Below are 25,158 nucleotides of genomic sequence, written 5' to 3'. Positions count from 1 at the left end.
CTGTCCCATCTGCAAGCCATTTGTATGAAGAAAATCTTTGTTTCCAAAGCTTGGCTTACTAAAGCTCATTTGTTTCCAAACACAACAGCGTCTTGATGCTGTTTATAGCAGGGGCAGCCAAGGGCTGGGCTGGTTCAGCAGCCGCAGTGGGAGATGTTACGGGGTGTCCCATCCCGCTGCCAGCACTCCCTGTCCCCCAGGAGGGCAATGCCCATCACCCTCCATTCAGGGTAAGAATGTGGGGTCTGCCAACACAGAGCCAAACCTCAGCTGTAGGACAGAGCCTCCTGCCACACACATCCACCACAGCCCCTTTATCAGTGTTCTTTTGTAAGTACTAAATCCACATTTGAGCTGTTGATTGTGGGTTTTCAGGTGCTTGCTAAAAAAAATAATAAATTTTCCCAAGCTTGTTCATCGTCAGGAAAGGATGGCAACAAGGTGAGTGTTTTCCTTCTTCAATTTTAGCAAGATCTCAAGAGACAGTGACATTAAACTGGCCCAGTTTGATCAACTTTTCAGCATAGGAAAAAAGGAGAGGCTGTTCTTAATAGGACAAAACTTATTGCCCTTTAACTTCACATAAGCATCTTTAAAACAGACAGTGAAGGGTTGCTGCAAATGCAGCTGGTTTCATTTTCTTCCTTGCAAGGTGGGTGCTGACATATCCACATCTCACAGGAGATAATGAGAAAAGTATTCAGAGTAAGAAGCCCTGGAGTTAATGTAAGGAGGAGGAAAGAAGTGGGCAATGCAAGTGCTCTCTGAGTACCTCTACTGGTTCATTTACACAAGTTGAAAAAAGAATGGAGAAGTCAGTGCTTTTTAATTTTCATGGTACTCTCCCTTCGAAAACAAAAGAGGGACTAGAAAAATACAAAATGTAAAGTGCAGTTGTGTTTAAAACCTATGATGTAAAATTCTTCAAAAGGAATAAATTAGTTTAATCATGAAGTACTTACATGTCTTCTCCCTACCCAATCTTAAAAGGGATGTCCCTGTATTTTCTGTATGAGTTGAGTTTACTATATATATATATATGTATAAATCTATACATACACAAATTGGTATGGCCTTACGCTCCATTTAAGGGTATTTTGCTACATTGGTCAGACTGCAAAGCAATTGCTTCCTTTAAATCAGTATTTTTACATCATGAAGAAATAAACCTGTAACTTAAGACAATTTGCATGACCACACAGCCACAGTGGCAGATTATTTTTCTGGCTTGTAAAAAAAGTTTTAAAACAGAAGTTCTATTTCAGCAGTTTGAAGATGGAATGTAAAGTTTCTGCTGTTAAATGTATATAAAATATATTTATTGAAACATACATTCATGCTGATTCCAATAAAAAAAAATTGAAGATTTTTCTGAGATTTCTCTCCATGGATTTTTAGTGCTAGAGGTTCCATGCAGCAGCTGGAAACACAGAAATGTATTTCTTGTACTATTTTTCAAGCTAGGACATTATTTATACATAGCTTTAAAATTCTTTGGTAGATGGAGTGGCCTTGGTGCAAACACCCAAAATGACATTTCAGAATGCAGGGCTGCCTCTCACACTGAATCTCAAAGATGGTCATGATAAAGTATTTTTCCTTTCACTGTCAGGTGCTTTGTCAAGTGTGAAATATCACCAGTGGAACAGCAGATCCCTCTTGGCTTGGGCAAGTGGCATTTTGTGACAGAAAATAGAAGGGCAGCATCCTGCCCTTCAAATCTATTCTGAGAACATGCCATTACTCTGAAAACTGTCTTTAAGGAATGATGGAGTTTGAAAGAATTGTACTCAGTTTCATGTCTCATAACCAAAAAAGCTATTAACGGACCACCTTGCCCCATTCCTCCATATAAGGATAAGGATCTTACTACTGGGAAATTAAATCATCAATGAGGCAACTCCTTCCTCCCACAGCACACACAGCTTCAAACTTCACATAGCGTGTACTCCTATCCCCAAGAAAATCCTTGTAAGGGAGCAGACGCAATTAAGAAACAGAATTTGTTCAAAAATATGCCCTTCCACGATGTGCAGAATAAGCAGCTGCAGAGATCAACTGCAAATCTTCATACCTGCACCCAGAACCATCCTTTTCACTATGGAAAGTGAACTCCCAGGTCTCAAGGACATCTCTGCTGTGTGGCACCAGAGGGGAGTTTCTCACACTCAAGTCAGAGCTCAGTTACCACACAGGCTGTTTCTTGCTCCCAGGGGTAAATCCTCTGCACCAAGCTCTGCTTCCAGCAGCAAGCTCACCATTTCCACACTCACCTGTATGTGGAGAGCAGACACCCAGGAACACCAGAGCTTCAGTCTGAGCAAATTTAAAGAAAAATAAGAGAAGGGAAAAAAAAACCCAACAAACAAACAAACAAACAAAACCACCAAAAACCAACCAACCAAACAAAAACGAAACAAAAAACCAAACACCACTACCAGAGGGCCCTGCAGAGCTAGGAAGTGATCCCAGTCTGAATCCTTAAATGCACAACCAATACCTGCATTCCCAAACACACAAAGATCTCAGTTTGGCTTTACAAAACAGCCCCACACAAGTCTGCTGGTACTTTCCAGTACTCCAGAAGATGTTTCTCCCTGCTCAAGAGGTAACTAAACCTTTCTAATTGTGCAGTGCCCTTGAAGGAAGAAAAGGCAGCAGAGGCAGAGCTTGGCTTCCAGTTCTGGTTTGGGTGCTATCAACCACTACAACTGAAATGCTCTTATTTCTACTTGTCTTACACTATTAAGATCAGCCAGAAGAGGCCAGGTCACACCAGTCATATATGAAACACTCTCTGTACTCTCAGAAGGGCAGATCAACAAGGTATCATGAACACAAAGGTTATTCCAACACTGTCCATGTGGCTGCTGTGGGTACAAAAACCTGATGGCTCTAGACAGCTTTTCTTCACTTCCCAACTCCCTGCACAGCACTGGGACACCAAGGGCACTTCAGTACCACACACCTCCTTGTCTTGATTGAGGTGGAGGCACTAGAAAGGAGACACACAGAGCCTGATTCATTTAAGACTGTAGCATTTGGTTGCTAGAACGAGCTGGACTACCTTGGTTATTACACATCAGCTTTCTTGGAGCTATTGTAGCCCACTGCAGTCAGCTGAGGCAAATCAAATCGTGGTTGCTCCAGTCACCTTCAAGAAGGTATGCAAAGCACTGGAGGCCTTTGACAAGAGATACTGAGGTTGTAACAGTACAGCAAGGCAGGAACCAGAAGGGCTGGAGGCCACCAGCCAGCCTTAACAGCAAAACCAATGTGCAACAGTTTACAGGTCTTTTCAGAGGACTTTGTTATTAGAGAGTCACAGAGCCACCAAAATGCAAATACCAAAATTCAGTCTACAACATAACTTGCTTTTGAAAAGTGTTTCTTTACAAGACATTCCAACAGAATTTTATGTAAATATTTTATTTTGCCTGTCATCTTGGGACAAGAACATCACTTTCTGGGTCAACATATTGAATATGATTCATATGAGAACAAGCATACACTTCACCCTTTTAAATTCATTACTGACACTCTTCTTTCACATCAGACAGCAATGAGTCAGAACTGTCCAGCTCCCACTATGGAAATAGGGGTTCAAGCTTACAGATGCTTTTGCAGATTTGGTTAAAAGTTATAAAAGCTTCTATTAAAAGCACTTTGATAAGTCTGAAGTGCAACCTGTTACTGCAGTCTTCGGATTTAATGTCAAGAACAGTAGAAACCCCACAAAGGGGAAAAAACATATCACAAACAACAAGGACAGGGTTCAGTGAAAGATCTCCATTGCATACTTTCACCTCACAGGCATTCCTGATAGGAAAAATGCAGACAGCTTTTGTTTTTTAAAAAAATACCAGTTACCACCACAAGAGGAAGCAGCAGAATTTCCCCAAATGCTGGCTGTGAGAGCACACCACAGCTCACTTTCCCCCAGTTCACTAAGGTATCAAATCTCCAGGTACAGATGGTAAGCAGGCCAATCTGAGACACAGTTGTAAGGAGGGAAGGGACAAACAGTGTAACAAATGTGAACAGAAAAATAAAACAGAAACCAACACTCTAACAACATTTAGTACAACCAGGTTCAACCAGTAAGTCTGGCAAGTAAAAGGCAAAACATGACTTGAGGACAGGTAATACTGAGGGCAGCTCTGCTCCAGAGCTTACAGCAAGCACAGGGCAAGAGATGACACACTGCATATGCACAGTCATTACAGTAATAAACCAAGAAACATGAAAACAGCAACACCTGACACAGATTAGCGAGCTTCCTACGCAGCTCTGTTGTGCTACCAAGAGATCTAAAGGTCTGGCATAGACACAAATCCACCATTTTCATCTAGATGCTTAACACCAGGCATCACAGAAATACTGCTTTGTGCAGCACCATCTTACAGGATCTCTTGGATTGAAATTACCCAGTTTTGTATTTTGTTTTCAGTTTCATCTTCTTTCAGAGGCAGTGGAGAGCATTCAACATCTTAACACCAGGACACACAAGCACCTTCCATACTTCTGACAAAAATTCCTTCTTATCCACTTCAGGCCTGAAGCAAGGAATGAAGTACTGCAAAAATAACTACTTACAGCAGTTGGAACTGTAAAGGATGTGACACAGGTATTTCTGCTTTCCTTGTACTTTTGCAATAGTTACAACAAGACCCGCCCAGCTTCAAGTTCCAGTTATTAACTTTTGCATCCAAAAAGTATTTCTTTTCAATAATTTAAATGCAGCCAAAGTGATGCACAGAAGGTATTACAAGCTTTAGCTACAACCACCTCTACCTCGTAAACCTAGTGACTGGAGAGCTTTTTTCCCCTGGGAAAAACTCCAACAAACTCTTGACTTGATAAAGCAAATCTAGACCTTTTTTATTTTTATTTTTTTTAAACAATTTGCCAAAACTGGAATGAGAGATAAATAGAAGGCACAACAATTTTGCTTTTTTTTATACAAATACAAACTAAACATGAAAAAAACTCCCTATTTCAATAAAAAATTTCGTAAGTTCAGGAAAAGTGTTTGAAGAGTCAAGTTCTAGACATTTAAAACCTATCCCACAATCCAAAATTTCAAAGTGGTAAAACAGTAGCTTGAATTCCTTGCTGTGATCATGTATCAAAAGAAAAAGATTCTACGGATACCCATTATTCCACTTTTACAGCGCCACAGAGAAAAAGGTGAAAGTCAATTTTTCAAGTGGCAATGTCTCCAGACTGGAGGATGTTCGTATGACCCTCAAAGAAACATCAAGAGTTTTGCTTTTCTGCCCTTGAAATACTTGCCAAGAACTATGTTTTCCTACAGGCTCTTGAACGCATGCACGTGAAATATTATTCCGCTGACTGCACCCAAATTCATTAGAAAGAGGGGAGGAAATTAAAAAAAAAAAAGAAAAAAGAAAGAGACATTCCTTTAGGAAAAACCACTGGTACCAAAAAAACAAAAATCAGTCCGTAAGTTTGAGGTGAACAGGAAAATTCAGTTCTTGTCTTTTTAAAATCCACTTTTCCTAAAACGTTGTTCCACAAAGCTGGAATCTGGGACAAGGACTAGAAAAAAATAAATCACAGAACCATAACACAAACAAAAGGGGCCAAAATAGTATCAAACGTAGCAGTCTATAACAGGCTAGGGCCACATTCCAAGATACCCAAGGCTGAAATTCACAAATCTGCAGGAAAAAGGGTTTGCGCCACCATGTCAACATCTGCGATGAATTCACTGGCGTTGCCCGATCCCCCTTCCAGCTCCAAATCCTGGCTTCTGGGACATTCCTCCACGTGGAGGCCCTCGAATCCCACCTCCCAGCCCCCCACGAGTGCCTCCAGGTCCACGGGGTCTGTTATCTCTACGGTCACCCTCCCTGGCAGCTCGTGTTTTCTTCTCCTCCACATTCAGGCGTACCTCTCCCCTGAACATGATGGGCTGCAACAGAAGCAGAGAAGGTACTTTCATTAACGGGTCACCAGGAGCTCTTCAAGGTCAAGCAGATTCCTGCAACTTTGTCTCATATCCTCCTCTCCATGAAAGACTGAAATGTTTCAGGATCACTTACTAAACAATGGCAATAGTCAAACCATGCAACCAGTCTTGCGGCTTTACTGGAGAAAAAGATGTGAAGGAGCCACCCTTGAAAAGCCACCTCAGGCTTAACACTGAACATTCTGGTTAACCTTTTAGAAAAGAGCTGGGCTGTAAGCAAGCTCACTGCATGGCTGTGAAGGTGCATCCAGAGTCCCTGCCTACCACAGCAGGTAGGCATGGGCACACATTCTGCATTAGCAATCACTGCTGACAGGCTGAGCAGGTACCTCCTGCCTTTGTTAGCAAAATTCTTTTCAGCGTGCACACCAATACGGCTTCTTCCTTTCAGCCTCTGACAAACAAGATTCTATTTGTCCATAGAATCAGACTCTCTCTACCTTGTCCTCCTGAAAGCTATTTATATACTTCCTGTGTTCAGCAACCTCACACTAAAAAAATAAAGCTCTGTAATGAGCTGCTACAAGCTACTTCAATGACAAAAGACTGCACACATCTTGGTAATAGGATGGAAAGGCATCACATCTGCTTTAATATGCTCAAGAAAGACTAAAGGTACCAAGTACAATCTCTTCCTGTTAGGCTGAAAAACACTGTTGTCAACAGACCAAAAACCACTGACTAGAAATTTATTTACCCTGTTGCTAAGGATCTTCTGAACTGGCTCAGGATCATCAAACACCACAAACCCAAAATTGGGGAGCTTTCCACCACTGTTGATGCGAAGTTCAACAACATTGCCATAGCCTGCAAGAGAAAAGCCAAGTTCTTGGGTCATACATTAGAATGCTCTGTTGTCCACGCCCATGGCTGCAACCCCCAACCCCTCAGAGGACAGGAAAGCAACCAACTTACTTTGGAAAAAGTCTTTAAGTTCAGATTTATCCACATCATGGGGAAGGTTCCCAACAAACAGCTGATGGCTGTCTGGGTATCTCACAATCCGCCTGGTTTCCACATCGCCTTGTTCACCCTCTCGAACTTGAACAGAAAAGCAAAACTGATTTTAGAAAAGTCAGTCCTCACAACAAACAGAAACAAGCCATGGTCAGAATTACCACCATTAGCAAGAATCAATTCACACTATCTATCCATTCATATGTAACAAAAGGAAAGCATTCCACATTAGCAAGTTCGTAACTATTTGCTTTTTATCACCAGGCTGAGGCCAAGCTTCAGTTTTCACTTGAGTAAAAATCGTTTACTGACAAAAATGAGATTTTAAAAGCTTTAGTTATCACATTGCTTTCCCAAAAGCCTTAAGCAACAAAAACCAGCTGCTTCTTCGCAGCCTCTCTTACTTGGCCTAGGACCCCGCTGTGGTGGGATGCTCGTTCGCTGCTCCCTCACTCGCTGATCCCTCTGAGGTCTCTGAGGCGGGGTCTGAGATTCAGGCTTTGCCTCAGGCCGGGGCTGTATCAATTCAAAAAGGAGTGAACAACTGAGGGTCAGACAGACATACCAGCAGGTTCAGCTTTTAAGAGCTCACTGTTAAGTTAGTGATAAAAAAAAAATACAGGAAAAGGTAACAGTTTTTTCCACCTGTGACTAAAATGCATGTTAGCTCATGTTGGCTTATATGCTAAAAGCAAGCAGCATTCACATGAACATTCCCTGTTTTCCTCCATGAGAAACAATTAATTCTCAACCTAAAAACCTACAAATAACATCCTGATAAAGTCTATCAGGAATCACAGAATTCTAAAGTCTTTAGGGCCTGGCAAGTCAAATCATAAGCAAGTAGATTTCACTCTATTTTTTCCCACCTCAGTTTACTGTCAGCCAGTTCAGCACTTAAACTTCTACACATGCTGGATTCCTACCTGCGAGACAGGTACTTTCACAACATGAGGTGGTATTCCTGATACTGGGACAGCCCCACTGGGAGGAAGATTCTTGCTGGTTACTGATGCCCAGGAAAATGTCTTAAAAAAAAAAAAAAAAATAGAGAGAGAAAGATAGTAACATAACTACATCTCCTTCTGAAATATATTACTGATAGTACAGCTAACAGACACAGGATAACAGGAACAAATTTTAACTTATACATGAAAATCAGGAGCCAGACAATAGCAGTTTCCTCACAATTTCCTTCAAATTATTGACAATGGAGTCACACTTTACTCTCTTTCTGAATTCCACAGTTGAAACAGGACAGAGCAGTGGCCCAACACCAAGTATCACATCAAGGTTAACCAAAGTATTGGATTCCTGAATATCGATCTGTCCACTTGTACCTTCCTTAACACTGAGAAGTGACAAAAATCCACAGGTAAAAATAAAGCTCTATAAACAGACAGTGGAGCCCTATTGATGAAACCACATCAGAGAGAAAACAGATCCATTGTCATTACCCTGGAATCCTCTTGCACAGCAGGAGCTGGATCAGCAGGAGCTGGAGAAGGACTCTTTTCCACAGTCTCCTCTGGAGCAGATTCCTCTAATACTGGCTCAGACTTTTCTTCCTGCACCTCTGGTTCAGGTTCCTGTTCAGGTTCTGCCTCTGGCTCAGGCTCTGCCTCTGCAGCTGTTTCTTCCAGGTGTTCCTCAATGTCATTGCTATAATACAGCAGCACAATGAGCAGGAAAAAGAGGTGGTACTGTATTTATTCCATTACTGGTGATAAGCAGCACTACTTATCCAATACAGAAGTCAGGCACATGACATCTGAAAGAACAAGGCCAAGTAAGGCCACATTGCACAGACATGCAAATTTTGCATTGCTACACTATAAAGCAGCAAAAAAAAAAAAAAAGATAGAGTCTCCGTGTTCAGCCTAACAGCATTTTGATTTCAGCTGATCAATAAAAAGGAATCTTTTGACTGTCAGAGGAAAACTATTAATAGCAATAAATTCATGTGACCTGTTCTACAAGCAGCCTGTCTCACACAACACCTGACTTCATCTATAAATATATTATTACCTGACAGCCTGCTCATAATAAGCACCACTATCATCAGGAACAGCCTCAGGTGTCTGCTGTCTTTCCTCAGGTTCCTCCCCTTCCTCCTCTGATTCTAAATAAGGTTAGAAAAGAAAACATAATACAACACACGTCTTTAATGTGAGGCTCAAACACAAGGCACCTACCACAATATACAGTTGAAGTTTCTAGCAAAGCACACAGAAAACACTTTCAGGATGTGACATGGAACAGACATTTCCTTGTATTTCCACTATCACTTTGGTTACTCAGTTTTGACCAAGGTTAAAAAAAACCATGTTCCAAATACTTCAGAGAACCAGATTTATAACCTACAAATCTGACTGCAACTGCCAAAATAAGTCTTAAAGAGTTCTTGTAATAGAAACAGAATATGCCAGAAAAATAATCATCTGCATGTCACAACTCCTTGCTGGATTGAAAAGAAACTACAGGCAAGGAAAAAACCTACAAGCATATGAAATTTAACACTGATCTGTCTTCTCCAGCAAGAAGATTTTCTTTAGTCTGGGAATAGACTGTTGATAAAATCTAGAACCAAACACCAACAGAACCATACAAAGATTTCTGCTACTTACCCTCTGGAGGCTCAGTGTCAGAGTCCCCAAAAACCTCATCCTGGTAGCGGAAGATATCGTTGTGGACATAGAACTTGTTTGCAACAGAGCCCTAAAAGCAAATCAAAGGGAGGAATTGATTCAATTACATCAATCCAGTAATGTAAAAACGGAAATAATGTGAAAACAAAGGTTTGAGCGTATCAACCTTCCCACAAGATTAATCCAAATTTGCCTATTTTAAGAAAATAATGTTATTTGGGGCAAGAAAACAATAAAGAAAAAAAGACGTCACTCCTAACAAGTATGCCTGGAACAAAGGAAAAAAAACTGTTGAAGTGCGTTCAATTGCAATAGCTCACAACACTGAAGAAGTGAGTGACAACTTCCTGCTGTCTAAAGTATCAATTCTTATCTCCAAGTCATATCGGAAAATAGAGTGATCTTGCTACACTCCTTTTTCACTATCACTTTTAATCTGTGAGCGACTTTGTTAAAAAAAAAAGTTGTCTATTTAAAAATGCCACTTCAAATGCTGCATCAGCACCTCATGAACAAGAAGATTTGGAACCCATGTTTTCAAGTGACAGGAAGCATTCCTCTCTTTCTACTATTTCTTTTTCAGTAAAAAGGCCAGTTGCTAGGATAGCAAATCAAAGAGAACATAATTTTAATATGCTTAAGAAAACAATGTGTTGCACTACCCCTAGGAGTCCAAAGTCAGGACATTTATAACTGATTTCAATATCCAAGGTCAATGTACAATCATACAGGAGGAGTGTAATTCCCAAAGGAATTTTCAGAACATTACTGCTGAATTTTGTGGCAAGTTACCTTCCCAGACTAACCCTTCAGACTGCAACAGTGAAGCAGACAGAGCTCACCAACGCTGTCAGAACCCCCTGCCAGCCCAGCTGACCCACCTCAGGTGCGAGCACGAAGGTCTGCATGAACCTGCGCACAGGCTGCATGTTATTGGAGAGCTCCCCCATCACCTGCACCACCACGCCGTCATTGAGGGTGGCGTGGGCATCCACATGACGGATCTTTGTGTGGCAATCCTTGAAGTTTAGTGACAGCACCTTCTTGTGGATATCCTAGGAAAGGACGGTACACATGGGTTACACCGCAGAAGCCATTTCTGCCAAGTTAGCAGCTTTCAGAGAAAGCAAAAGCAAAACCATAAAAGACTGGTTTAAGATACATTCCCTAACTTTGGAGAGAAAGCTTGGCAGGATGCTTGTTAGGTTTGCTTTGCAACCAATTTTACATTATGAGCTTTCTATAAAAGAAGCACATTTTGCCTAACTATTGCTGTCTACAGATGAGAGGGTTTTTTCCTCCACTTTTTTTTTTCTTTTTTACAGAAAGCACTTGAAGAGGGTGAAAGCACTGTGAATCACAGCTGGATACATTTCTCTTCTCAACCACAAAGGTGACAAAATAGAAGGAAAGAACAGATTTCTTTTTTAAAGTTCTTACGGATTGCCCATAGACTGCGTCAGCTGGTTTTCCATTGGAATCCAAGCCACCGTGAACATAGGAAGAGTTCTTTCCATAAAACCTGTTGGAAAGAAATATTTTAATGCCAAGCTTTGTTGTGTAAGAACACTGAGCCTCTACATTTGAAGTACAGTATAAATAATACACTTTCAAGTAAGTTTCCTGTCTGAATCACTAGAATAAAGCCACAAAATCTAATAATCCTGTCACCAATCTGGGGGTGGGGGGAAAACACAAAGTTTTCTCACATAAGGTGCAGCATTCAGGTGTGTCAGAGACCCAGGCACTAACAGCCAAAACCAAAGTCTCATGGGAGCTCATGATCCAATCCCATTATCCCCTTTCTGCACAAGGTTCCCAAAGCGACACCCTGAACATCTGGGATGCTGAAGGTTCCCCCTCAAATTCTGATTCCAAGCTTGAGCAAGGAGCAACGGGACTTGTTTTGCTCTTCTACAGCGAAAGTAGTATTGCAGGTAAATCTTCCTTCCTGTAACTGAGACTACCAGCTAAAATGCCCTAAGCACCACAGTATGGTACTGCACTCTGCCAGCAGATAAAAGACTGGAATGGATTCCACGGCACAGAGTCAACTGGCCTCTGACCCAAATGGATGAGGTCAGCTGTCCACCAAAGTGGAGAAACACTTGAATAAGTGTTCCTAAGACTGGAAGGGGGAAGGTTTCAGAAACTGTTTATCTGGCTACTCAAAACACAGCAAAACAAAAGTGTATCTTCATAAACAAGACTAGTTTCATAGAGGACCCATTTGTTTAGATAACAGATTGTAGTTTGCTGCATATCTATAATTTCCCTGACTTTCCTTTAAGAAAGAGCTGGTGTGACTCCCAAGAGAGACCAGTACACAAGCACACAACTTATTCAATGTTTCCTCCTAGTCAGGGAACATTTTATCAAGCCAAAAGAAATGCTTAACTAAGTAGTATTTCTCCAACTTCAATTTATATTGATTACAACCAGAAGTGGAAAGCAGCATTTCAGTTACAACCAGAACTCAGATATTTAAAGAATTCTTGTAATCTTTATTACATCCATCTTTTAACCCAGCTGATCAAAACCAGAAGTAAATGACACTCAGCATCTTGAATAAATCAGGTTCCTAAGTGTCCAAATTCAGCAAGCTAAGTAATAAGATCATTCACCAATTTTAACACACAAGTTAGGGAATTCACACAGAAAACCAGCTCAGACTGAAGCAGAGCTTTACCTGTGCAAGTAGTCAGGTGCTTGGTTCAGCAGGGTATAGTACTGCCTCACGAATTCCCGCCCGACCAGCAGGGGACTTGGCTTCTCCATCACCATTTCTTTGGTCAACTGAAAACTATGGAAAAAAACAAAAGCTCCATAAAGCACAAGCATTTCAAATGGCTGTTCACATCCTGATTCCATAAGCCACCTAATCACAGCGGAAAGCACGCACCAGAACTGTTTTACCTCTGTAAGCAGTTTAAGCACTGTGTTTTCAGAGTCATCAGTGATTCGGTGCCAGGGAGAGGATTCCTGGGTACCAAACCAGAGGTGGGAGAGGCTGCCAGGCCAAGGAAGGTCACCTCATAACATGCCAGTAGTTAGTCATCACACATATCCTCAGTAAAAAGCAGGTGGCAGCAAGTATGGTTCTTCAAGAGGATTTGCTAAGTGGCTAAGACATTTACAGTCGATCCAAATTCTACTTACCTCACTTGACTTCACAATCAGAATTAAAAGTCAGATGTTCTCAGGCAAAGCCTGTGCTACTGTATTAGGGGCATTTTTCAACGGTCAGAATAAGTCCAATCTATTTTTATCAGCAGCACAGCACTACTTGCTCTGAGTGTCAAGCTCTCTGGAGGAATATTGCATTATAAAAAAATTATTATGCTACAAACAAATACATGCTGCTCTTGCCCTGCTTCGACTCTCAGCAAGTCACTTCTCACTTAAATTCAGACCACCACTCAAGTGAACAGCACCAGCCATGCCCAGGGACAATCTGGGTACCTTCTGCCTACATTCTACAGATCTGTAAGTTACAAAAATAAAGTCTTTGCAGGTAAGTTACACAATACATATATCTTCAGGACAGGCCAGCCAAATTCAAAGCACATTCCCACATTTCCTTGCCATCAAATACTCATAAAGACTGTTCAAACTCATTCAAAATAGTTTTAAACTCACAGGGATAAATACCAACACCAGGGCATGATCTTGGTACTGAATACAGAAACAACAGTAGATTTTCTGCTTCATACTCAGCTGTACCAGTGAGCAGCAGAATGGGGGCTTAGCAAACAGTTTTGCTGCTGAAATCACTTTCTCCCCACTACTGACTCCCAATCTCCTTCACCACACAGCCCTTTCCCAAACACATAGTATTCAAATTCCACATGCACATCCTCCAGGTGTGATGTGCAAGTCAAAACCAACAGTATTCAGCTGAGCCCTCTAAAAACCAATTCGGGAATCAGCAATTACTTATCTGCTTTTATTTAATACTGATAATTATAAATAGCTCCAAGAAGTGGTGGCATCAACAACTGGGGAAAAACCCATACTGGATTGCAGCCAGAACATGGAATAGGGGGAAAAAAATGAAGTCAAATTAAGTAGTTTTTAGCATAGACTAATCCAGATAGCTTGTCCTAAGGCATGCCTGGCTTGGCATGAGCATTGCAGGCTCTTTCTCTTGGCACTATATCCAAGAGCATCCCATATCCTGGGAAAACTGAGTTGCCCACAACTTATCCCTTAAACATAGCAAAAGGGAAAGAAAGACTGCCTCTCCCACCTGCTTGTACTAAGCCCTGTTCCAGTTCATCCAAGGATCTTAAACATTTGATACTCACTATATTTAATGAATTTCAGAGAAGTTGTCCTTTAGACACCAAGAACTGATGACAGAGCAGAGCTTCAGAATACAAAGGCGACTAGGTTGGTGTTACTGCAGTGACAATTTCAAACACACAACATACACAGGGCTGCAAAGAAAGTTACAACCACACTGCTGGATGGACCAGGAATGCAAAACAGAAGCTTTAATCCTCAAAGAGATGAGCACACACAAAAAGGTGACACGGAAGCCGTTATTTTGGATGAAGCTAAGTCCAAATGATCCTGGTAAATGCCATACATCTCAAACAACAATCAAACACACAACACACTGCAATCAAAAGACAGAACAACGTGTAGCCACACTGCTGGAACATCCAGGTAATAGATCTGAGGATGTGATCACACACAAACTCCCAGCAGAGGCCAGCATGCATTGCAGCCAGCTTTGCTGGAGGAACGCAGCTAAGGTTCAAGACAGAAGATGTAACAGCAGAGTTGTAATTTTGTATACATTGATGTGTTTTTCTCTGCTTTTAATACAGTCACATTTCACTATCTTTGTAAGTCTAGAAATAAATGAGAAGTCTTCCCATTCTATTTTAAAATACACTTTTTGATAGGTTTAAACACAGGGAAAAAGATCAGGTGGGCTCCAGAGGATGTGCCCATGAACTTTCTCTCTTTCAGCAGGACATGTGTCTTATCACCACCACACAAGGAAACGTTACCTACATGATAATGTGCAGAAAACGCAAGACTAAATATGACCTAGAACTGAAAAAGGCTTTTCAAAACATTCAAAAGCTTTCAAGACATTTGAGGATATTTTCAAGAGCTAACCATGCAGAAAGGAAGTAATAGTCCACAGCTGGGTCTGGCCTGCAGGAAACACCCTGATTCTGCAAAGCACTTTCACTTCAGGAGGGTTCCACTATCTGTGGTTTTGCAGAAGCCTTTGAACTCTAAGTGTGATGTATTATCGGTACAGATGTCCAAAACCCAGCACAGTCCGAAGTGACAAAACCTCCAAGAGATGAAGATGAACTCGTTTGCCTTCTAGTGCATGTTAAATGAGATCCCCATAAAATATTATCATACAGTAAGAAAACACAGCAAAGGTAAAGTAAGGGTAAAGTAAGGCTAAGTGGTGGCTACCACTGCTGACTTCCTCATGCCACTTGCTTCCTCTTGAGTACTTGGGAAGCTCTGTAAGGAGCAGGCCAACCCTAAAGCACTGGGAGCAGAAATGGCAGACAGACATGACTTGCACTTTTTAGCTCCAGTCAGCTTAACTGACAATGCAGGATTTATTTGCTCCACAAGTGTTAAAAAATTTGCTTCTGTGCTGTCAGTTTACAGGCAGGAAGCCAGTCCTACCATATACCAAGATCACCATTTGGAGAATGAGACGAGGTACACTTAATTTCTTTGTGAAGATACAGCTTCCCTGGAATTCAAGCTTATTCCTACAGATGTAAATAGGCAGGTTTTCTATTCAGTTCTGATAAATGATGAATCTGGCTCTTCTGAGAATTATTTTCAAGTGCTTCCTAGAACACCAATGTACAAAGCTTGACATTCTCACATAATGGCAAAATGTTCCTGTAGCACTCAAATCTCAACAGCTGATTCACCAACAGCTCTTTCAGATTTCTGTTCTTCAGTGAAAGCCTTCACCTGCATTAACCCACAGGCACATCATCTTCCATGCTGGTCTCAAGAAATATTGAAAGTGAAGTGGCTTGATTATGTCTGTCATCCTTACATGCTTAAAACAATACATGAGAGAACTTCCCTCCTGCTAAGGGTGAAAAATCTATCAGAACTAACTCCTAACATGAAAAGAAGAATTGCAGAGTGCCCAGTTGTTCTCAAGCAGATCTCAAAAGAAATGGGAAAAACCTTTACATGACCTAATCAGAGGACAACAATCTGTTTTTACTGCTGCCACACCTGCTGCTACGTTGCCAGTTGCCATCTGTTCTTGTTCTCTAGCCAGCACAACCTGAATGGTGGAAGCCAAGCACCTCCTCAGAGAGTATTTGCTCCCTACCATCATGAGCAATTTTATTACTCCACGATTCCCTGATCCAAGAAAAACTGCAAATACTTTATACTACATTTTCATTGCACAGCACATAATAGCACCAAATGTTTGAACTGTCACTACATTACTCCTGATAGAAGCTTATCCACACATTTTCCTGTCAATTGACATAATGATGAAAGGGTGAAAATTGACAGGAAAAACTGAAAATGTGATTATTTAAGATTCATTCATAATCATGCATTCATATTATCCCATATGTAAAACAAATTGGATAAGTCAAATTATAACAAGTACACTATAACAATTCTGCAGCATAACTGAGCCCCTTCCTTAAGCCAAGGACTTAGAGGAAGACAAATACCTCCTTTACAGTGGTTATCACCTGGCTGGTGGAAAATTCCACCATCTGTCACAATGCTCCCACTTGGCAGAAAATCAATGTCAGGCACTGAATTTCTAAAATACTGTTATGTAAATTAGAGCCATTTATGTAAATTCCATATTAGCAAATTCAGATTTAGGTCCACAAAACCTATTAGTATATTAGTATTCAGAAAAATGGACTCAGCAGCTTGCATTGGTTTGTATTTTGTAATTTGTATTACCAAACTGCAACATGGTAAAAGCAAACTAATCATTGCTGTCCCAACTCAATTTGGTTTGGGGGGTTTTTTTGTTGGTTTGTTTTTCAGGTTTTTTTAAATTTTTGAATCAGACAAGGACTTTAGCCTGAATGTTGCTTCTACTGAACTTGCTACAAAACAGAAGTGTGTCTTAAGCACATCACAGGATGTTTGGGCTCTCAGGGCAAACAGTCCCAAGACTCAGGCAAAAGCCCCTTGGCCTGATGTAACAAGCCAAAGGATCAAAACCCAATGAACTAAAACATGCAAGTCAGAAAATCCCAAATTTCACTTCCCAAAGTGTGGCAATTTAAAATATCATCTGTCAAGAAAAGAGTCAGAACTAACAAGAAGACAAGATAAAACTGAATCATAATCTCGACAGGCTCTGCTGTGTTTTTAACGTTAGCCTTGTTTCTTTGCTCTCTACCATCTTTAATTACATTTTTTGACTTGCATTTCAATACAAGGAGCCGTCTCAAAAAATCCAGAGTTCCTACAATGCATTATAGTCCTGACTGAAATAATATACAGCAGTTCACCTATTCTCCTTTGGCTACTCAAGTGCTGTAAGGTGACCATCTGAACTCCACTCCTTCCACCTCTACAAACTGGTGGAGTTTACAGGGTGCCAAAGCAGCCATTCAGAATGTCAAACTTTTCACACAACTCCACTCCCTCATTTTGCAATCAGTGAATTCCTTAACTTAAGAAGGCTTTTTGGAAACTGAAGAAACAGCCAGAGAAGCTCACATGGAGAAGAGGTGTCTGTATCCAAGCACAACGCACTACAAATGTAGTAAACACCAATTTTGCTGGAAATTAAAGGTCTGGTCAATAGTTAATAGGATTGCATAATTAAGCGTCATTTGGGATTTCTCCAAGTTGCTTAGCAACAGGTGAGCATGCTCAAAGCCACAAACCATTTAGCTGGATGGAATAGCACCTCTAGAAGCAGTTACTGCTGCTGTCATGGGCAAAAAAAAAAATCATTAAGAAAATGCCCAGTAGGCCTTTAAGAAGACATGATATAGACTGAAAGTTTAACAACAAAAGCAAACCAAATACAACTAATTCCAACTCTCCATACATTTTACATGACTAGTATCTGCTCTGCAGCTGACTAAGCAATAAAAGAAAAAAAAAAAAAGGCTGGTACCTGTGTGAATCATGATACAAAACATTAGAGTGAACAATGGAACACAAGCTCAACTTGCACCCCTAGGCAAATTCCAGGGCCCATCTCAACTGGGTATTTATATCATCACACCAACTTGCTCTCAAGTAGGAAGAGTGATGTTAAGTAAATGTGCATTTAAAACACAAAGATCACAGATACACTGAGATACACTTCTTTTAATACAGCCTTAGCTATCCAAGGGAACAAAGAAACCCAAAACAATCCAGTTGTTGACCCGAGCCTAAATTATAGAGCTGAAAATGCATCTCAAATAAGCAGGCAAATGAAGTGCCAAAACACTAATGTGCTCTAAAAAACAGGTCCCATTACTTGCTTCCCACTGGATGCAGAGGCAGACAATGTCACTGGGACAGGGTCACAGCAGCACAAGCCTGTATTTTAGACACAAGTCATTACAGCTGCCTACCTGTAATCAGTTCACCTTTTCTGCCTTTGACAGATTCAGAGGGAAAGTATTCAGCGTGGAAGCGTGGAAGAAGGCAGCACTATTTCACAGGAGGCAAGATGCTTGGAACCCACAGGCAGTGGAAGCTCAGTGATGGGGTAACTTATGCAATAAATAAATATCTGAGGATCAAATTGGGACATGTTGTGAGGTTACCAGCATTCAACTCTTACTAGCATCTCCAGGAAACATTCAGATAGTCTGTAAGATGAATGTATTCACTAGGAACTTCCAGAAGCAGGCACCTCAGAGCAGCGTGAATTGTCAGACATATCTTACAGACAGAAGAGGCTTTAATAATCTTCCAAACCTAATCTTCCAGCACCTAATAAAACATGGATCTGGACTGTCCAAACCTAGCACAGCTATTTCTCCTTTCGCTTGTGACTCCTCTCCACTGTATGACCCACACAACCTAGAAAGACAGGCAATGCCTACATTCATAAAATACTTGAGGTGTTACAGGGAACTGGATCCTAAAAAATCATCACACAGCAAGCAGAACCACCAGGCAAACAGCTTTCTCTGTGCTTAATTATCTAGATGCAGCCTAAAGGCAGAGCAATACCTGAGCCCCCTCTGAAGCTTTGAGACACACTGACAAGGGACCCTCTAGAAAAGCCAGGTATTACATCAACATATGGATAAGAAAAATTAACTTAGAAGCTTAACTATTTTCTAATCAAAGCATCCAAGCAATCAAACAAAATTTAAGCAGAAGAAAAAACGTTTTCATCACAAGATTAAAAAATAATTCAGAATTACATTCAGCACTGCCCATGCTAGTACTAAAAAAACCGTCTGCTTGCCAGTGGCAGATGGGAAGCCTTACTCAGCAGCAATGCACAGCCCTTCAAACACTGGGAGAATACAAATAAACAAGCCAACAATTGCTGAAGAGCTGTCAGTGTAGAAGTCTGCCTGTGTTTTTGCTAACAAACCAAAGTGTGATCCACAAGTTGATGGATATGATGAAGTCTGCCATTTCTTAGACAAAATTCAGCGCTTCTTGTATTTTTCAGCTCTACCAAGCAAAAAAGAGACAAACTGAAGACTTCTAATGCTTTCAGTCAGAATCCAAGAGAAAAGAGATCATTTTGGAGAAATGTAATTTCCAGGGCATTAGGCTCAAAAGTAGATTAAAAATACAAAGATCCCCTGAAGTATAAGTTAGGGTAGTTGAGATCAGCATCTGTGCCCCTACAGTAAGGGATGAACATTCATGTGGGTAAGGAAAAAGATACCAGACACTATTCCTCCAACTAAGAGCATACAAGTCTAAAGACAAACAGCAAATTAGGTCCTGTTTACAAGAAAAAAAAATCTAACCCAGAAGACTCTTGAAAATTTGCTATTAAAACTAAGTGATAGAAGAAATTCTCAGCAAGATGTTTGGGGTTTTTTTTAAATTCATCTCTCAAAACACTTTATGCCCTCCCTGAGTGCTGAGCTTAATATGGATGGTGTGGGTTTGGGGTTTTTTTCCTTCCTTTTTAAAGCTGTTTCACCTGGCTTCCAAGTTCCTACTTGATATCACTCAAACATCACTTCAATTCAGCAGTTACCTGCTGTAACATTAAACTAAGGTGATCTGTCCTGAGCTTAACTAGCAACATTTCATATCCTCACAAAAAGAGAGCTCTGTTCCACTTAGCATTACAGAAAAACACAGGGCCCTTGTATTTTGACAGAAGTCCAAAAGGAACTCCTCTTCAAAATCTGAGTTCTCTGAAAACTCAAAGCCTTGAGAATTCCCAGAAATATTCCTACATTTTTAGTAATCCTAAAATCAGATTATCCTAAACAGGCTCTCAAACATGGAGAAGGACTTGCCTTTCTAACTGAACCTACCTCAACCTCATTTACCCTGCAATTAGAAGCAATGTTTTTCTGCACAACTACATTTTAAACACACAAATTTCATCCTAATGGGTGGTAGAACAGTGCTAGCCTGAATGGTTTGTTTACTCTTTCTTTAATGAAAAATAAATCAGCTTTCTGCCTATACTGCTCTCCAGACTGCCTCATGATAAAGCAGCTACTTAGACCCTGTGATTCTGCCATTAGAATAGGTTTTGTTTTGACATCCAAGAGCTGCTCCAACATCTCGATGAAGTTGGCAGCAGGTCCAGTCATCTTCTCTTAGGTCTGCAAATTTTCCATTTGGCTCCAGTGCAGCTTCTTAAAGCAAAAAAGCAGAAGTTACTCATCAGCAGTCAGAAGAGGCAGATCAGAACCCAGAGCTACATCAACATTACAGTGAAATTCAAGCTCACTGCCACTTAGAATAGAATCACCAGGATTAAGATTTAAAATATTTTCTGCATGCCAAGCAACAGATAACTGTAAAGAGAATCAACTCTTTCACCTCTACCCACTTAAGTCATGGAAGACACTTAAACTCGATGTATCAACTGTATCCTTAGGGCTGACCCATCATGGCACTGTTACATTAAAAACAAAACAAAACAAAGTCAGCCCAGCAGCAGCCAGGAAACAGCACAGGGCAAAGCAGATGAAAATGGAAGATGGCCACCAGCATTTTCCAGTGCAGTGCTGCATGTCTGCCTCAGCAAGGAATCAGGTTCATCACAGATCACTCCTACATAACTGACAGCACCCAGGCTCCTGCTCTGAAAGCAGCACTGCACCAGCCATGTCTTCCTGGAAGAGATCCAGACTTAATATAGCAAAAGTAGGACCTCAAACCAGTATAACACTCACTGCCTGCAAAGCTAAGCATTCTTTTACAGTACCTGAGGATCAGACTTAAGTTTTTCTTTTTAATTACTCAATGAGGTAGCTTAAGGTTATCAAGTCTATTAGCAGGTATCTCAGGAAGTTAAAGAATTACTTTAGCTCTGCAGATTTTATATAGGCACCTGTAAAAAAAAAAAAAAAACAAAAAAAACACCCAGTCTTCTAGACCAAACCATCACTTTTGCTTTTGATCTGTTCCAAGCAGAGCAGACTACAGCCAGCACAGCAACTAGTACCACCCTGCTGAAGTCCTGTTCTACTTGGATTTCCTCTTTGATTCTTCGGTCATCACCTTACTTAGTCAGGCAAAAAGGCCCAGGTGCTAATATTAAAAACTAGAATAATGTTTTCAAATTCAAACAGGCCATTATGTCAACCTTATGGGTGCTCTCTCATCAGGTTGTACTGTTTTGAACAGTAGGAATATCAAGAAATATCAGGATGTACTTACAGCAACATCACCTTTGCTTTATTTCACTTTCATAAAAAGTGCTGCTCTGTATGTTTGCCTTACAATTTACAAGGTGAAAAATAAAGCTCTGAACCAAAGAGTTTGCTGTTTCATCGGGTGCATGAAGATTCTGTTTAAAATTCAGATGTTCAAGCTCCATCAGTTGTGTTGAACTCTACTGATGCTGTTGAGCCAGCAGCAAAGTGAGCAGCAGAGCAGTGCTCCTGCCATCACAGCACAAACAAATCCTTTTGTATGCTTTTGTTGTTTCTTAGACTGCAAATGCAAAGATTCCCAACAGAAGATCCTGATGGGCTTGGCACACATAGACTAAGTCTCGTCCACCAGGTTTTCTACTTTAATTTTAATTATGCTTCCCTGCCTTCAACTTGAGGAGTCCACAATTAGAAGAACACAACCTAGCAAAAAAAGGGCAAATTCACACCAGTCAAGAACTGGAGGCCACTATTTACCCTCTGATGTATACAAGATTAAGATTTTTAAAAATAACTATATTTATAAAATTATGATCTACATTTGCAAAGGTTCCAACATTGATTTTTTTTTTTCCCTGACTTTGTACAATTACACTTTCTAGCAGGTTTTAATAGTGCCTTTCAGGCAAACCAGTCCCTGCAGCACATGATGCTGTCAAAAAGGACGTGAAATCTCCATCATAAAGATAAGGATGTAAGACTTAAAGCACATGAGTACTTCCAGCCAACCTTCAAATCAGCTACATATATGCCATCCACTAAGCTTTTTTTTTTAATCTAGGCTCATAACTTTACATTACATACAGTGACTGAAACACCCCAGGAAATGTGAGTTCAGTTCAGAGGATGAGAAGATGCTACCATCAGCACCATGGAAGTATCACAGAGCTACCTAGCAAAACGGTTTGGCTTATTCTGTACAGAGAATAAGAAAAGTGAAAACGTAGTGCAAGGGAAGAATATCAGAAAAGGTCGGAAATGCAGTTTTTGTCTGTCAACTTCTGCACTTCCCTTTATGACATCAATCTAACAAGCCTCATTAGCTAAAAAAAAAAAAATCCAACCCCCCCCTCCCCCCGTATGATTTATGGCGTCTGGAAGCATCAGCTTCCAAAGCTTGATAGCAGTGTCCAGATTTCCTAAAGCTGTCACTCCTGGCTGTGAGAGCAGGGGCTTGCCAAAAATAGCACACACTGGAAACATGGCGGCTTGCTGCAAATGCTGCTTTCCCCCAATGGTAGAACAAAAAAAAAAAAAAAAATCCTTTTTTTGGTAAAAAATACTTATTATATACATGGACGTCTTAACGTAAAAGGTCACCAGGTAAGCCCGCTGAAAATTAGGAACAGGTTAGATCATCCAGATCAACACTGGGAGGTACGGGAAGATGTATCGAAACCTTTTCTCTGGGGTTTCTCCAGCACGTACATCTGGGGCCTTACAGGATGCTGGAAAGTCTCCTTACAAGCACTACTTCGCATTCAAATCTTAGCTTAATCTCGGATTCGGCCAAGGTCATGCGGTAAACCAGGATAAGATCCATGCTCTCTTGCTCGAATTATAACTTCCTTCACCTATAAAGTTACACCAAGGGAACCACCTCGAGCTGATACTCGGGTCCGGACCGTGCGAGCACCCAGCGCTGGCCCTCAATCCACAGCTACAACTCGCTATTGAGCGGGAACACCTCGAGCTTTGGGTGGGCTCCTCCCCGACCCCACCTGCTCAAAACAAAACCCGAAGGCAGAGGGCGAAAAAGCCTCCGAGTCTGAAAATCCGAGAACAAAGCTCTCCCCGCACACCTCGCATCGCACAATGCGGGCCCGCGAGCAGCCGATGCCCCGCCGCCCCCCCTGCCCCGCACCGCTCCCGCCGGGAGCTCCGAGGCCGCCGCAGCACCGGGAGCTCGGGGAAGGCTCCGGACCCCCACGGGAGCTGCGTGGCCGCGGGCCAGGCGGGAGAGCGCCTACTACAAAGCGCCGCGGGGACCGGGCGGGCCCCACGCCGGGCTGGATGGAGGAGCGGGTTAGGGGGGGAGGCGCCGGCAGCGCCGTCCCGCACGGTCCGCGGCCTACTGAGCGCCGGGGGCGCCTCGGAGCCGGGGCGGTGCGTGCGGCCCGCGGCCTCCCCCGGGAAGGCGCGGCCACGCCGGTGTATCCTCGTGCCCCCCACCCCCCCTCACCTGCGGGCGGAGCGGGACGGGAGCGGAGGCGCCGCTTCACCACAGGGCCCGGCGGACGAAAAGCGCCTCACGCAGCGGCGTGCTCTGCCGCCGGCTACATATAACCGGCGCGCAGCCTACCCCAGCGGGCGCGGCGCAGCCAGTCAGAGAGCGGCGGCCGCCCTCGCTCGGATGCCGGTTGGCCCACAGCCGTGAGGAGGCGGGCGGAGACCTGAGGGGCAGCTCAGCCAGCCAACCACGCGGCAGAGCTCCGCAGGGCAGTGAGAGTGATTGACAGGCGGACGAGCCAATGGGCGGCGGAGGAGGCCTGATAGATTTGCCCTTTGGCCAATGGGACGACGCTCCCCGCGCCAGCAGGCGCGCAGGGCGGCGCGCGCCGGACGCCGCAGTGTGGTTGAGCCGCACTGCAGCGCCCTTGAGAAAGTGCTGGTAAACCCCGTTACAGATCGGGGCGGGCCCCGCGGGGCGCGGCGACCAATGGGAGGGCGCGGAGCGCGCTGACGGACAGGCCCCCGCCGCCGCTCTTAAAGGGGCAGGCGGCCGCCACGCGGGGCGGTGTCCCCCGCTCCGTGCCGCCCCCTGCTGGACGCAGAGCGGACGGCGGCCAACATGGCGGCGGCGGCGGGCGCCATGTGCGGGGCTGAGGGGGCACCCAGGGCCCGGCCCTGCCACGGCCGAGGGCTGCGGACCCCCTGCAGTGAACAGGCAGTGGCCACCCGTTTTGGCTGTGTCTCCACAGGGTGCTTGGTGCTCACCTGGCCCACGCACCTGAGAGAAACCCCCAGTGGAGGTGGGTAAAAGTAGTTGCTCACCCCAAAGCACCTCAGCCAGGCACAGCCCCGGCCGCTCACGCCGTGCGGAAGGTGGTGGGCACTGACCCCTGCCCATCCCGGGGGGGCTCGTACAGCTGGTTTTCCCTCACAGCTTTTCACTGAGCAAAGCAGACACAGCATCAACTGCCCCAGAGGAAAGACAATCCCAGCAGGGGCATTTTCTAACACACCTGCAAAGGAGGAGGAAGGCCTGGAAGTTCTCAGATCCTTGCTCACCAGCAGGTGCTAGTCCAGGGACCCCGGAGAGCAGGAGGGAATGGGAACAGGCCGTGAGCCAGAGCTAAGCAGCTTCCAGGCAGCCATAGCTTTCCATTTGTTCGTGTCACGTCCCATCCCACATGTATCTATGACATGAAGCACTCGGAGATAGATCTCACCCTATAAAAATGACTTCCTGCCCACCACCACATCCATGAGCGCTGCCTAAACCCCTCCCTGCCATGCCTTGCAGCAAGAGATACACAGTGGATTGGCGTGGGGCCATGCTCAGCATTAATATCCTCCCCCAATACCTCCTGGCTATTTTTAGCCTAAGCCACGCTGCAATCTGCCAGTCCATAAATCAGCACTGCAGACTTTTACAAAGTTTAACGTGAGCCCAGTGACCCAGAACAACAGCCCGTCCCGAATAAACTCTGCCATGGGGATCCGGGACACGTCTCCACAGAGCAACAGTGGGGCAGGTAATTCTTCTTTTACAAAACCATCAGTGCACCTTAAAACG

At 42.9% G+C, this 25,158-nt stretch overlaps 1 protein-coding gene across 2 annotated transcripts; it reads right to left on the bottom strand.

Moving 5' to 3' along the window:
- Positions 1 to 4,856: 4,856 nt before the first annotated feature.
- LOC121657805 (ras GTPase-activating protein-binding protein 1) lies at positions 4,857 to 23,712 on the bottom strand. Of its 2 annotated transcripts, none has more exons than XM_042013913.1 (12): positions 23,602 to 23,712; positions 12,290 to 12,403; positions 11,041 to 11,122; positions 10,482 to 10,655; positions 9,580 to 9,670; positions 8,981 to 9,074; positions 8,410 to 8,614; positions 7,879 to 7,980; positions 7,357 to 7,468; positions 6,911 to 7,036; positions 6,693 to 6,823; positions 4,857 to 5,938 (listed from the first exon to the last, which is right to left on the bottom strand). In XM_042013913.1, exons 2-12 carry the CDS (start codon positions 12,382 to 12,384, stop codon positions 5,732 to 5,734), a joined length of 1,419 nt encoding a protein of 472 aa, XP_041869847.1. In that variant the 5' UTR covers positions 12,385 to 12,403; positions 23,602 to 23,712; the 3' UTR covers positions 4,857 to 5,731. The 2 variants fall into 2 exon arrangements, with proteins under 2 accessions (XP_041869847.1, XP_041869848.1); XM_042013914.1 differs by having other exon boundaries at positions 6,693 to 6,802.
- Between the last annotated feature and the right edge of the window lie 1,446 nt (positions 23,713 to 25,158).

The sequence above is a fragment of the Corvus kubaryi genome, unplaced genomic scaffold, assembly GCF_017639235.1.
Source record: "Corvus kubaryi isolate FWS band 111438036 unplaced genomic scaffold, C.kubaryi_AGA036_p1.0 split1-37374, whole genome shotgun sequence".
NCBI classification, from domain to species: domain Eukaryota; kingdom Metazoa; phylum Chordata; class Aves; order Passeriformes; family Corvidae; genus Corvus; species Corvus kubaryi.
This window is presented reverse-complemented; position numbering and strand designations above follow the sequence as displayed.

What these genes read in the sequence shown, in the direction of transcription:
- LOC121657805 (XM_042013913.1), bottom strand. Translation starts at nt 12,384, where the DNA reads ATGGTGATGGAGAAGCCAAGTCCCCTGCTGGTCGGGCGGGAATTCGTG. An exon ending in ACAGCGGGGTCCTAGGCCAA is followed by an intron (nt 7,037 to 7,356) that starts GTAAGAGAGGCT and finishes TTTCTGTTCAAG; the next exon opens with TTCGAGAGGGTGAACAAGGC. An exon ending in ACTTAAAGACTTTTTCCAAA is followed by an intron (nt 6,824 to 6,910) that starts GTAAGTTGGTTG and finishes GTATGACCCAAG; the next exon opens with AACTTGGCTTTTCTCTTGCA.